General features: G+C 57.3%; 1 protein-coding gene across 1 annotated transcript in view; it reads left to right on the top strand.

The window, feature by feature from the left end:
* The first annotated feature begins 1,420 nt into the window (after positions 1-1,420).
* Positions 1,421-10,896, top strand: part of LOC140479991 (G-protein coupled receptor 54-like) — a 44,893-nt gene continuing 35,417 nt past the window's right edge. The window contains exon 1 of the mRNA XM_072574461.1: positions 1,421-1,730. Within this exon, the coding sequence (XP_072430562.1) occupies positions 1,505-1,730 (226 nt within the window). The 5' untranslated portion in view covers positions 1,421-1,504. The remainder of the gene's footprint in view (positions 1,731-10,896) is intronic.

Genomic DNA, 10,896 nt, shown 5'->3' with positions numbered 1-10,896 from the left:
CCTTTGTATTAACCTAAATATCCAATCAATGATTCAATGTTTTTTTTAAAAATAATCATTGTTCAGGGGTCTAAAACCACCTGTCCAGAGTGTAGTGCTGGAAAAGCACAGCAGGTCAGGCAGCATCCAAGGAGCAGGAGAATCGACTTTTCGGGCACAAGCCTTTCATCAGCCTTTTCCAGCACTATGCTCTCAACTCTGAGCTCCACATCTGCAGCCCTCACTTTCTCCCTAGAAAACCACCTTGCCCTATGAAATGTAAACTCCGTGAAAACACTGATATTGATTTATTGAAACACAAATCCCTGAAAAGCTTGTAATTAAAAAGAAAACTGAAAGGACTGCGAATGCTGTAAATGAGAAATAGAAACTGCTGGGGAAGCTCAGCAGAACTGAAGAAGGGTCACTCCACCCGAAACGTTAATTCTGATTTTTCTCCACAGATGCTGTCAGACCCGCTGAGCAATTTCCAGCGATTTCTGTTTTTTGTGCCCAAAAAAAGCTCTTCCTGATTTCGTTGATTATTTTGCAAATAGTTAACCATCACTGAATTTGGTCAAACACAATTTTCTTCCTTTCAGAAGCGCGGGCGGGAGGGGGTCAGATCCCGGTACCGGTTACGTTATGGGATATAACATAACCCATCTGTGGAACTAAGGGAATCACTCGCATAAATCACTAGTCTGCTCATGTCACTTAACAATTTGCAGGACGTGTACACTTTTTAGCGTCTTAATCGGTTAAAACTCACTCTACAGGCAAGTGAAATGTTACTTAATAGAGTGAATCGGTGGGAAATGTTTAACACCCGAGTCAAAAATTTAAAAATCGCCAGTGGGATTAATTCAGAATGTGGGATGGTGAAGGCAATTCGAACATTTGAGTGAAGTGAAGGAAGGTAAAGCACCCGGAGGGGTCAGCGCGGTGAGTGAAGCGGGAGGGAGTGAAGCGGGAGGGAGAGGAGCGGGAGGGAGAGGAGCGGGAGGGAGGGAGGGAGAGGAGTGGGAGGGAGGGGAGCAATGAGTGGTACAAACACAAGAGCAGTGAGAGCCCCCTCCCCACAGGCAGCCACGTGTTAACGTCGGGATTTATAAAGAGCTCAGACTACAGGGAGAACACGGCATCAGCACCTGGTACCGGGAAGAACACGGTACCGGCAGAGAGGGGGGGGGGTCAGATCCTGGTACGGGGGGGGGGGGAGTCACATCCCGGTACCGGGGGGGTCACATCCTGGTACCGGCGGGGGGGGGGGTCAGATCCCGGTACCGGCGGAGTGTGTGTGGGGGGGGGGGTCACATCCCGGTACCGGCGGTGTGTGTGTGTGGGGGGGGGGGGTGTCACATCCCGGTACCGGCGGTGTGTGTGTGTGTGGGGGGGGGGGGGGGGGGGTCACATCCCGGTACCGGTGGCGGGACTGGGATCACTGAGCTGTGGAGGGTCCGGAGTGGGAAAGCCGAACGCCGGTGGGTGTCCGGTTGCTGGCCGCGGGCCCTGGGGGTCGCAGATGGAGCCGGTTACCGGGAGCCCGGGTGATCGCCCCGATACCGGGAACATGTCCGAGCTGAACGGGACCGGGCAGTGGGGCGGAGATCCACCTTTCCTGACCGATGCTTGGCTGGTGCCGCTTTTCTTCGCTGTCTTCATGTTGCTGGGAGTAGGCGGCAACTCGCTGGTCATTTATGTGATCGGTAAACACCGGCAGATGAGGACCGCCACCAACTTCTACATCGGTAAGGAACCGGCAGGAGAGAGAGAATGTGGTCAGCGGAGGAGAGGGAGAGAGAGAGGGGGAATGGTCAGGGGAAGAGAGAGAGAGAGAGAGAAGGGGAATGGTCAAGGGAGGAGAGAGAGGGGGAATGGTCAGGGGAGGAGAGAGAGGGGGAATGGTCGGGGAGGAGAGGGAGAGAGAGAGGGGGAAATGGTCAGGGGAGGAGAGGAAGAGAGAGAGGGAATGGTCAGGGGAGGAGAGAGAGAGAAGGGGAATGGTCAAGGGAGGAGAGAGAGGGGGAATGGTCAGGGGAGGAGAGAGAGGAGGAATGGTCAGGGGAGGAGAGAGAGGGGGAATGGTCGGGGAGGAGAGGGAGAGAGAGAGGGAATGGTTAGGGGAGGAGAGAGAGAGAAGGGGAATGGTCAAGGGAGGAGAGAGAGGGGGAATGGTCAGGGGAGGAGAGAGAGGAGGAATGGTCAGGGGAGGAGAGAGAGGGGGAATGGTCGGGGAGGAGAGGGAGAGAGAGAGGGAATGGTCAGGGGAGGAGAGAGAGAGAGAAGGGGAATGGTCAAGGGAGGAGAGAGAGAGGGAATGGTCAGGGGAGGAGAGAGAGAGAAGGGGAATGGTCAAGGGAGGAGAGAGAGGGGGAATGGTCGGGAAGGAGAGGGAGAGAGAGGGGGAATGGTCAAGGGAGGAGAAGGAGAGAGTGAACGGGATTGGGCAGGAGAGGAGAGGGAAGGGGGGAATGGTCAGGGGAGGAGAGGGAGAGAGGGGGAATTGACAAGGGAGGGGAGAGAGAGAGGGAATGATCAGGGGAGGAAAGGGAGAGAGAGGGGGAATGGTCAAGGGAGGAGAAGGAGAGAGTGAACGGGATTGGGCAGGAGAGGGAGAGAGAGAGAGAGGGAATGATAAAGGGAGAGAGAGAGAGGGAACGGTCAGGGCAGAAGAGGGAGAAGGAATGGTCAGGGGAGGAGAGAGAGAGGGAATGATCGGGGAGGAAAGGAAGAGAGTGGGGAATGGTCAAGGGAGGGAAGAGAGAGAGAGGGAATGGTCAGGTGAGGAGAGATAGAGGGGGAATGGTCAAGGGAGGAGAGAGAGGGAATGGTCAAGGGAGAAGAGGGAGAGAGAGGAGGAATGGTCGGGGAGGAGAGGGAGAGAGAGAGGGAGGAATGGTCAAGGGAGGAGAGAGAGAAGAGGAATGTTCAAGGGAGGAGAGAGAGGGGGAATGGTCAGATGAGGAGAGAGAGTGGGAATGGGCAGGAGAGGAGAGGGAGGGAGAGAGAGGGGGAATGGTCAGGGGAGGAGAGGGAGAGGGGGGGAATGGACAAGGGAGGAGAGGGAATGGTCAAGGGAGGAGAGGGGGAATGGTCAGGGCAGGAGAGGGAGAGAGAGGGAATGGTTAGGGGAGGAGAGAGAGAAGGGGAATGGTCAAGGAGGAGAAAGAGGGGGAATGGTCAGGGTAGGAGAGGGAGTGAGAGAGAGGGAATGGTCAGGGGAGGAGAGAGAGGGAATGGTCAGGGGAGGAGGAGAGAGTGAACGGGAATGGTCAGGGGAGGAGAGGGAGAGGGGGGGAATGGTCAAGGGAGGGAAGAGAGAGAGAGAGGGAATAGTCAGGTGAGGAGAGGGGGGGGAATGGTCAAGGGAGGAGAGAGAGAGGGAATGATCAGGGGTGGAAAGGGAGAGAGAGGGGGAATGGTCAAGGGAGGAGAAGGAGAGAGTGAACGGGATTGGGCAGGCGAGGAGAGGGAAGGGGGGAATGGTCAGGGGAGGAGTGGGAGAGAGAGGGGGAATTGACAAGGGAGGGGAGAGAGAGAGGGAATGATCAGGGGAGGAAAGGGAGAGAGAGGGGGAATGGTCAAGGGAGGAGAATGAGACAGTGAACGGGATTGGGCAGGAGAGGGAGAGAGAGAGAGGGACTGGTCAAGGGAGGAGAGAGAGAGGGAACGGTCAGGGGAGGAGAGGGAGGGGGGATGGTCAGGACAGGAGAGGGAGAGAGAGAGGGAATGGTCATGGCAGAAAAGGGAGAAGGAATGGTCAGGGGAGGAGAGAGAGAGGGAATGATCAGGGGAGGAAAGGAAGAGGGGGGGAATGGTCAAGGGAGGGAAGAGAGAGAGAGGGAATGGTCAGGTGAGGAGAGAGAGAGGGGGAATGGTCAAGGGAGGAGAGAGAAGGAATGGTCAAGGGAGGAGAGGGAGAGAGAGGAGGAATGGTCAAGAGAGGAGAGAGATAGAGAGGGAATGGTCAAGGAGGAGAGAGAGGGAGAATGGTCAGGGCAGGAGAGGGAGTGAGAGAGAGGGAATGGTCAGGTGAGGAGAGAGAGAGAGGGGGAATGGTCAATGGAGGAGAGAGAGGGAATGGTCAAGGGAGGAGAGGGAGAGAGAGGAGGAATGGTCAAGAGAGGAGAGAGATAGAGAGGGAATGGTCAGTTGAGGAGAGAGGGGGGAAATATCAAGGGAAGAGAGAGGGGGGGGAATGGTCAAGGGAGGAGAGAGAGAGGGAATGATCAGGGGTGAAAGGGAGAGAGAGGGGGAATGGTCAAGGGAGGAGAATGAGACAGTGAACGGGATTGGGCAGGAGAGGGAGAGAGAGGGAATGATAAAGGGAAAGAGAGAGAGAGGGAATGGTCAGGGCAGAAGAGGGAGAAGGAATGGTCAGGGGAGGAGAGAGAGAGGGAATGATCGGGGAGGAAAGGAAGAGAGCGGGGAATGGTCAAGGGAGGGAAGAGAGAGAGAGAGGGAATGGTCAGGTGAGGAGAGAGAAGGAATGGTCAAGGGAGAAGAGGGAGAGAGAGGAGGAATGGTCAAGGGAGGAGAGAGATAGAGAGGGAATGGTCAAGGGAGGAGAGAGAGGTGGAATGGTCAAGGGAGGAGAGGGAGAAAGGGGGGAATGGTCAGGGAAGGAGGGGGAGAGAGAGAAAAAGGGAATGGTCAGGACAGGAGAGGGAGAGAGAGAGAGGGGGAATGGCCAAGGGAGGAGAGAGAGAGGGGGAATGGTCTGGTGAGGAGAGAGAGAGAGGTAATGGGCAGGAGAGGGAGAGAGAGGGGGGATCTTCAAGGGAGGAGAGGGAGATAGAGCGGGGGAATGGTCAGGGGAGGAGAGGGAGAGAGAGGGGGAATGGTCAAGGAAGGAGAGGGAGAGAGAGGGGGAATGGTCAGGGGAGGTAAAGGAGAGAGTGAACGAGATTGGGCAGGATAGGAGAGGGAGAGAGAGAGAGGGAATGGTTAGGAGAGGAGAGGGAGGGTGGGGGCAATTGTCGGGAGAGGAGAGGGAGAGAGAGGGGGAATGGTCAGGGGAGGAGATAGAGAGAGAGAGAGAAAGAGGGAATGGTCAGGGGAGGGGAGAGAGAGTGGGAATAGCAAGGGGGAGAGAGAGAGAGAGAGGGGGGGGAATGGTCAAGGGAGGAGAGAGAGGGAATGGACAGGTGAGGAGAGAGAGAGTGGTAATGGGCAGGAGAGGGAGGGACAGTGAGAGGGGGAATGTTCAAGGGAGGAGAGGGAGGGACAGAGAGGGGGAATGGTCACGGGAGGAGAGGGAGGGTGGGAATGGTCAAGGGAGGAAAGAGAATGGTCAAGGGAGGAGAGGGGGAATGGTCAGGGCAGGAGAGGGAGAGAGAGAGGGAATAGTCAGGGTAGGTGAGAGAGAAAAGGGGAATGGTCGGAGAGGAGATGGAGAGAGAGAGGGAATATTCAGGGGAGGAGAGAGGGGGGAATGGTCAAGGGAGGAGAGAGAGGGGGAATGGTCAGGGGAGGAGAGATAGAGGGAATGGTCAGGGGAGGAGAGCGAGAGAGAGGGGGGAATTGTCAAGGGAGGAGAGAGAGGGGGAATGGTCAGGGGAGGAGAGATAGAGGGAATGGTCAGGGGAGGAGAGCGAGAGAGAGGGGGGAATTGTCAAGGGAGGAGAGAGAGGGGGAATGGTCAGGGGAGGAGAGATAGAGGGAATGGTCAGGGGAGGAGAGCGAGAGAGAGGGGGGAATGGTCAAAGGAGGAGAGAGGGGGGAATGGTCTGGGAGGAGAGGGAGAGAGAGGGGGAAATGGTCAAGGGAGGAGAGAGAGAGAGAAGGGGAATGGTCAAGGGAGGAGAGAGAGAGAGAACGGGAATGGTCAAGGGTGGAGAGAGAGAGGGGGAATGGTCAGGGGCGGAGAGAGAGGGGGAATGGTCGGGGAGGAGAGGGAGAGAGAGGGGGAATGGTCAAGGGTGGAGAGAGAGGGGGAATGGTCAGGGGAGGAAAGAGAGGGGGAATGGTCGGGGAGGAGAGGGAGAGAGAGGGGAATGGTCAAGGGTGGAGAGAGAGGGGGAATGGTCAGGGGAGGAAAGAGAGGGGGAATGGTCGGGGAGGAGAGGGAGAGAGAGGGGAATGGTCAAGGGTGGAGAGATGGGGGGGAATGGTCGGGGAGGAGAGGGAGAGAGAGAGGGAATGGTCAGGCGAGGAGAGAGAGAGGGGGTATGGTCAAGGGAGGAGATGGCGAGAGAGAGGGAATGGTCAGGTGAGGAGAGAGAGAGGGAATGGTCAGGTGAGGAGAGAGAGAGGGAATGGTCAGGTGAGGAGAGAGAGGGAATGGTCAGGTGTTGAAAGAGAGAGAGGTAATGGGCAGGAGAGGGAGAGAGAGGGGGAATGGTCAAGGGAGGAGAGGGAGAGAGAGAGGGGGAATGGTCAGGGGAGGAGAAGGAGAGAGTGAACGAGATTGGGCAGGAGAGGAGAGGGAGAGAGAGAGAGAGGGAATGATTAGGAGAGGAGAGGGAGAGAGGGAGGAGGGGAATGGTCAGGGGAGGAGAGGGAGAGAGGGGGAATGGTCAGGGGAGGAGAGGGAGAGAGGGGGAATGGTCAGGGGAGGAGATGGCGAGAGAGAGGGAATGGTCAGGTGAGGAGAGAGAGAGGGAATGGTCAGGTGAGGAGAGAGAGAGGGAATGGTCAGGTGAGGAGAGAGAGGGAATGGTCAGGTGTTGAAAGAGAGAGAGGTAATGGGCAGGAGAGGGAGAGAGAGGGGGAATGGTCAAGGGAGGAGAGGGAGAGAGAGAGGGGGAATGGTCAGGGGAGGAGAAGGAGAGAGTGAACGAGATTGGGCAGGAGAGGAGAGGGAGAGAGAGAGAGAGGGAATGATTAGGAGAGGAGAGGGAGAGAGGGAGGAGGGGAATGGTCAGGGGAGGAGAGGGAGAGAGGGGGAATGGTCAGGGGAGGAGAGGGAGAGAGGGGGAATGGTCAGGGGAGGAGAGGGAGAGTAGGAGAGAGAGAGAAAGAGGTAATGGTCAGGGGAGGGGAGAGAGAGTGGGAATAGTCAAGGGGGAGAGAGAGGGAGAGGGGGGAATGGTCAAGGGAGGAGAGAGAGGGAATGGTCAGGTGAGGAGAGAGAGTGGGAATGGGCAGGAGAGGAGAGGGAGAGATAGGGGGAATGGTCAGGGGAGGAGAGGGAGGGGGCGGAATGGTCAAGGGAGGAGAGGGGGAATGGTCAGGGCAGGAGAGAGAGAGAAGGGGAATGGTCAAGGAGGAGAGAGAGGGGGAATGGTCAGGGCAGGAGAGGGAGAGAGAGGGAATGGTCAGGAGAGGAGAGAGAGAGGGAATGGTCAGGGGAGGAGGAGAGAGTGAACGGGAATGGTCAGGGGAGGAGAGGGACGGGGGGGAATGGTCGAGGAGAGAGAGAGGGAATGATCAGGGGAGAAGATGGAGAGATAGAGGGAATGGTCAGGTGAGGAGATGGAGAGAGAGAGGGGGAATGGCCAAGGGAGGAGAGAGAGAGAGAGGGGGAATGGTCTGGTGAGGAGAGAGAGAGAGGTAATGGGCAGGAGAGGGAGAGAGAGGGGGATCATCAAGGGAGGAGAGGGAGATAGAGCGGGGGAATGGTCAAGGAAGGAGAGGGAGAGAGAGGGGGAATGGTCAGGGGAGGTAAAGGAGAGAGTGAACGAGATTGGGCAGGATAGGAGAGGGAGAGAGAGAGGGAATGGTTAGAAGAGGAGAGGGAGAGAGGGTGGGGGGGGGAATGGTCGTGGGGGGAGAGTGAGAGAGAGGGGGAATGGTCAGTGGAGGAGAGGGAGAGAGAGAGAAAGAGGGAATGGTCAGGGGAGGGGAGAGAGAGTGGGAATAGTCAAGGGAGAGAGAGAGGGGGGGAATGGTCAAGGGAGGAGAGAGAGGGAATGGTAAGGTGAGGAGAGGGAGGGAGAGAGAGAGAGAGGGAATGGTCAGGAGAGGAGAGGGAGAGTGGGGGAATGGTCAAGGGAGGAGAGGGAATGGTCAAGGGAGGAGAGGGGGAATGGTCAGGGCAGGAGAGAGAGGGAGAGAGGGAATGGTCAGGGGAGGAGAGAGAGAGAAGGGGAATGGTCTGAGAGAGGGGGAATGGTCAGGGCAGGAGAGGGAGAGAGAGAGAGGGAATGGTCAGGGGAGGAGAGAGAGGGAATGGTCAGGGGAGGCGGAGAGAGTGAACGGGAATGGTCAGGGGAGGAGAGGGAGAGGGGGGGAATGGTCAAGGGAGGAGAGAGAGGGAATGATCGGGGAGGAGATGGAGAGAGAGAGGGAATGGTCAAGGGAGGAGAGAGAGGGGGAATGGTCAGGGGAGGAGATGGAGAGAGAGAGATGGAATGGTCAGGGGAGGAGAGGGAGAGAGAGAGGGAATGGTCAAGGGAGGAGAGGGAGAAAGCGGGGAATGGTCAGGGAATGAGGGGGAGAGAGAGAAAGAGGGAATGGTCAAGGAAGGAGAGGGAGAGGGGGGGGAATGGTCAAGGGAGGAGAGAGAGAGAAGGGGGAATGGTCAAGGGAGGAGATGGCGAGAGAGAGGGAATGGTCAGGTGAGGAGAGAGAGAGGGAATGGTCAGGTGATGAAAGAGAGAGAGGTAATGGGCAGGAGAGGGAGAGAGAGGGGGAATGGTCAAGGGAGGAGAGGGAGATAGAAAGGGGGAATGGCCAAGGAAGGAGAAGGGGAGAGAGGGGGAATGGTCAGGGGAGGAGAAGGGGAGAAAGGGGGAATGGTCAGGGGAGGTGAAGGAGAGAGTGAACAAGATTGGGCAGGAGAGGAGAGGGAGAGAGAGAGGGAATGGTTAGGAGAGGAGAGGGAGGGTGGGGGGAATGGTCGGGAGAGGAGAGGGAGAGAGAGGGGAAATGGTCAGGGGAGGAGAGGGAGAGAGAGAGAGAGAAAGAGGGAATGGTCAGGGGAGGGGAGAGAGAGTGGGAATAGTCAAGGGGGGAGAGGGAGGACAGTGAGAGGGGGAATGGTCAAAGGAGGAGAGGGAGGGACAGAGAGGGGGAATGGTCAGGCGAGGAGAGGGGTGGGGAATTGTCAAGGGAGAAGAGGGAATGGTCAAGGGAGGAGAGAGGGAATGGTCAAGGGAGGAGAGAGAGGGGGAATGGTCAGGGGAGGAGAGGGAGAGAGAGAGGGAATGGTCAAGGGAGGAGAGAGAGAGAGAGGGAATGGTCAAGGGAGGAGAGAGAGGTGGAATGGTCAAGGGAGGAGAGGGAGAAAGCGGGGAATGGTCAGGGAAGGAGGGGGAGAGAGAGAAAGAGGGAATGGTCAGGGAAGGAGGGGGAGAGAGAGGGAATGGTCAGGTGAGGAAAGAGAGAGAGGGAATGGGCAGGAGAGGGAGAGAGAGTGGGAATGGTCAAGGGAGGAGAGGGAGAGAGAGGGGAATGGTCAGGGGAGGAGAAGGAGAGAGTGAATGAGATTGGGCAGGAGAGGAGAGAGAGAGAGAGAGGGAATGGTTAGGAGAGGAGAGGGAGAGAGGGTTGGGGGGGGAATGGTCGGGGGAGGAGAGGGAGAGAGACGGGGAATGGTCAGTGGAGGAGAGGGAGAGAGAGAGAGAAAGAGGGAATGGTCAGGGGAGGGGAGAGAGAGTGGGAATAGTCAAGGGGGAGAGAGAGAGAGAGGGGGGGAATGTCAAGGGAGGAGAGAGAGGGAATGATCAGGTGAGGAGAGAGAGAGAGTGGGAATGGGCAGGAGAGGGAGGGACAGTGAGAGGGGGAATGGTCAAGGGACGAGAGGGAGGGACAGAGAGTGGGAATGGTCAGGGGAGGAGAGGGAGAGAAGGGGGGAATGGTCAAGGGAGAAGAGAGAGAAAGGGAATGGTCATGGCAGGAGAGGAAGGGGGGAATGCTCAGGGCAGAAGAGGGAGAGAGAGAGAGGGAATGATTAGGGAAGAAGAGGGAGAGAGAGTGGGAATGGTTAGGGGAAGAAAGAGAGAGGGAATGGTCAGGGGAGGAAAGGAAGAGAGAGGGGGAATGGTCAAGGGAGGAGAAGAGGAGCGTGAACTGGATTCGGCAGGAGAGGAGAGGGAGAGAGAGAGGGAATGGTTTGGAGAGGAGTGGGAAAGTGAGGGGGGAATGGTCAGGGGAGGTGAGGGAGAGAGAGGGGGAATGGTCAAGGGAGGAGAGGGAGAGAGAGAGGGAATGGTCAAGGGAGGAGAGGGAGAAAGGGGGGAATGGTCAGGGGAGGAGGGGGAGAGAGAGAAAGAGGGAATGGTCAGGTAAGGAGGGGGAGAGAGAGAAAGAGGGAATGGTCAAGGGAGGAGATGGAGAGAGAGGGAATGGTCAGGTGAGGAGAGAGAGAGGGAATGGTCAAGGGAGGAGAGGGAGAGAGAGGAGGAATGGTCAAGGGAGGAGAGAGATAGAGAGGGAATGGTCAAGGGAGGAGAGAGAGGTGGAATGGTCGAGGGAGAAAGGGGGGAATGGTCAGGGAAGGAGGGAGAGAGAGAAACAGGGAATGGTCAGGGAAGGAGGGGGAGAGAGAAAGAGGGAATGGTCAAGGGAGGAGAGAGAAGGGGAATGGTCAGGAGAGGAGATGGAGAGAGAGAGGGAATGGTCAGGTGAGAGAGAGAGTGGGAATGGGCAGGAGAGGGAGGACAGTGAGAGGGGGAATGGTCAAGGGAGGAGAGGGAGGGACAGAGAGGGGGAATGGTCAGGGGAGGAGAAAGAGAGAAGGGGAATGGTCTGAGAGAGGGGGAATGGTCAGGGCAGGAGAGGGAGAGAGAGAGAGGGAATGGTCAGGGGAGGAGAGAGAGGGGGGGGAATGGTCAAGGGAGGAGAGAGAGGGAATGATCAGGGGAGGAGATGGAGAGAGAGAGGGAATGGTCAAGTGAGGAGAGAGAGGGAATGGTCAGGGGAGGAGGAGAGAGTGAACGGGAATGGTCAGGGGAGGAGAGGGAGAGGGGGGGAATGGTCAAGGGAGGAGAGAGAGGAAATGATCAGGGGAGGAGATGGAGAGAGAGAGAG

This window comes from Chiloscyllium punctatum, chromosome 7, assembly GCF_047496795.1.
Source record: "Chiloscyllium punctatum isolate Juve2018m chromosome 7, sChiPun1.3, whole genome shotgun sequence".
Classification (NCBI taxonomy): Eukaryota; Metazoa; Chordata; class Chondrichthyes; order Orectolobiformes; family Hemiscylliidae; genus Chiloscyllium; species Chiloscyllium punctatum.
The sequence above is the reverse complement of the archived record's forward strand: the minus strand, read 5'-3'. Positions and strand labels throughout refer to the sequence as shown.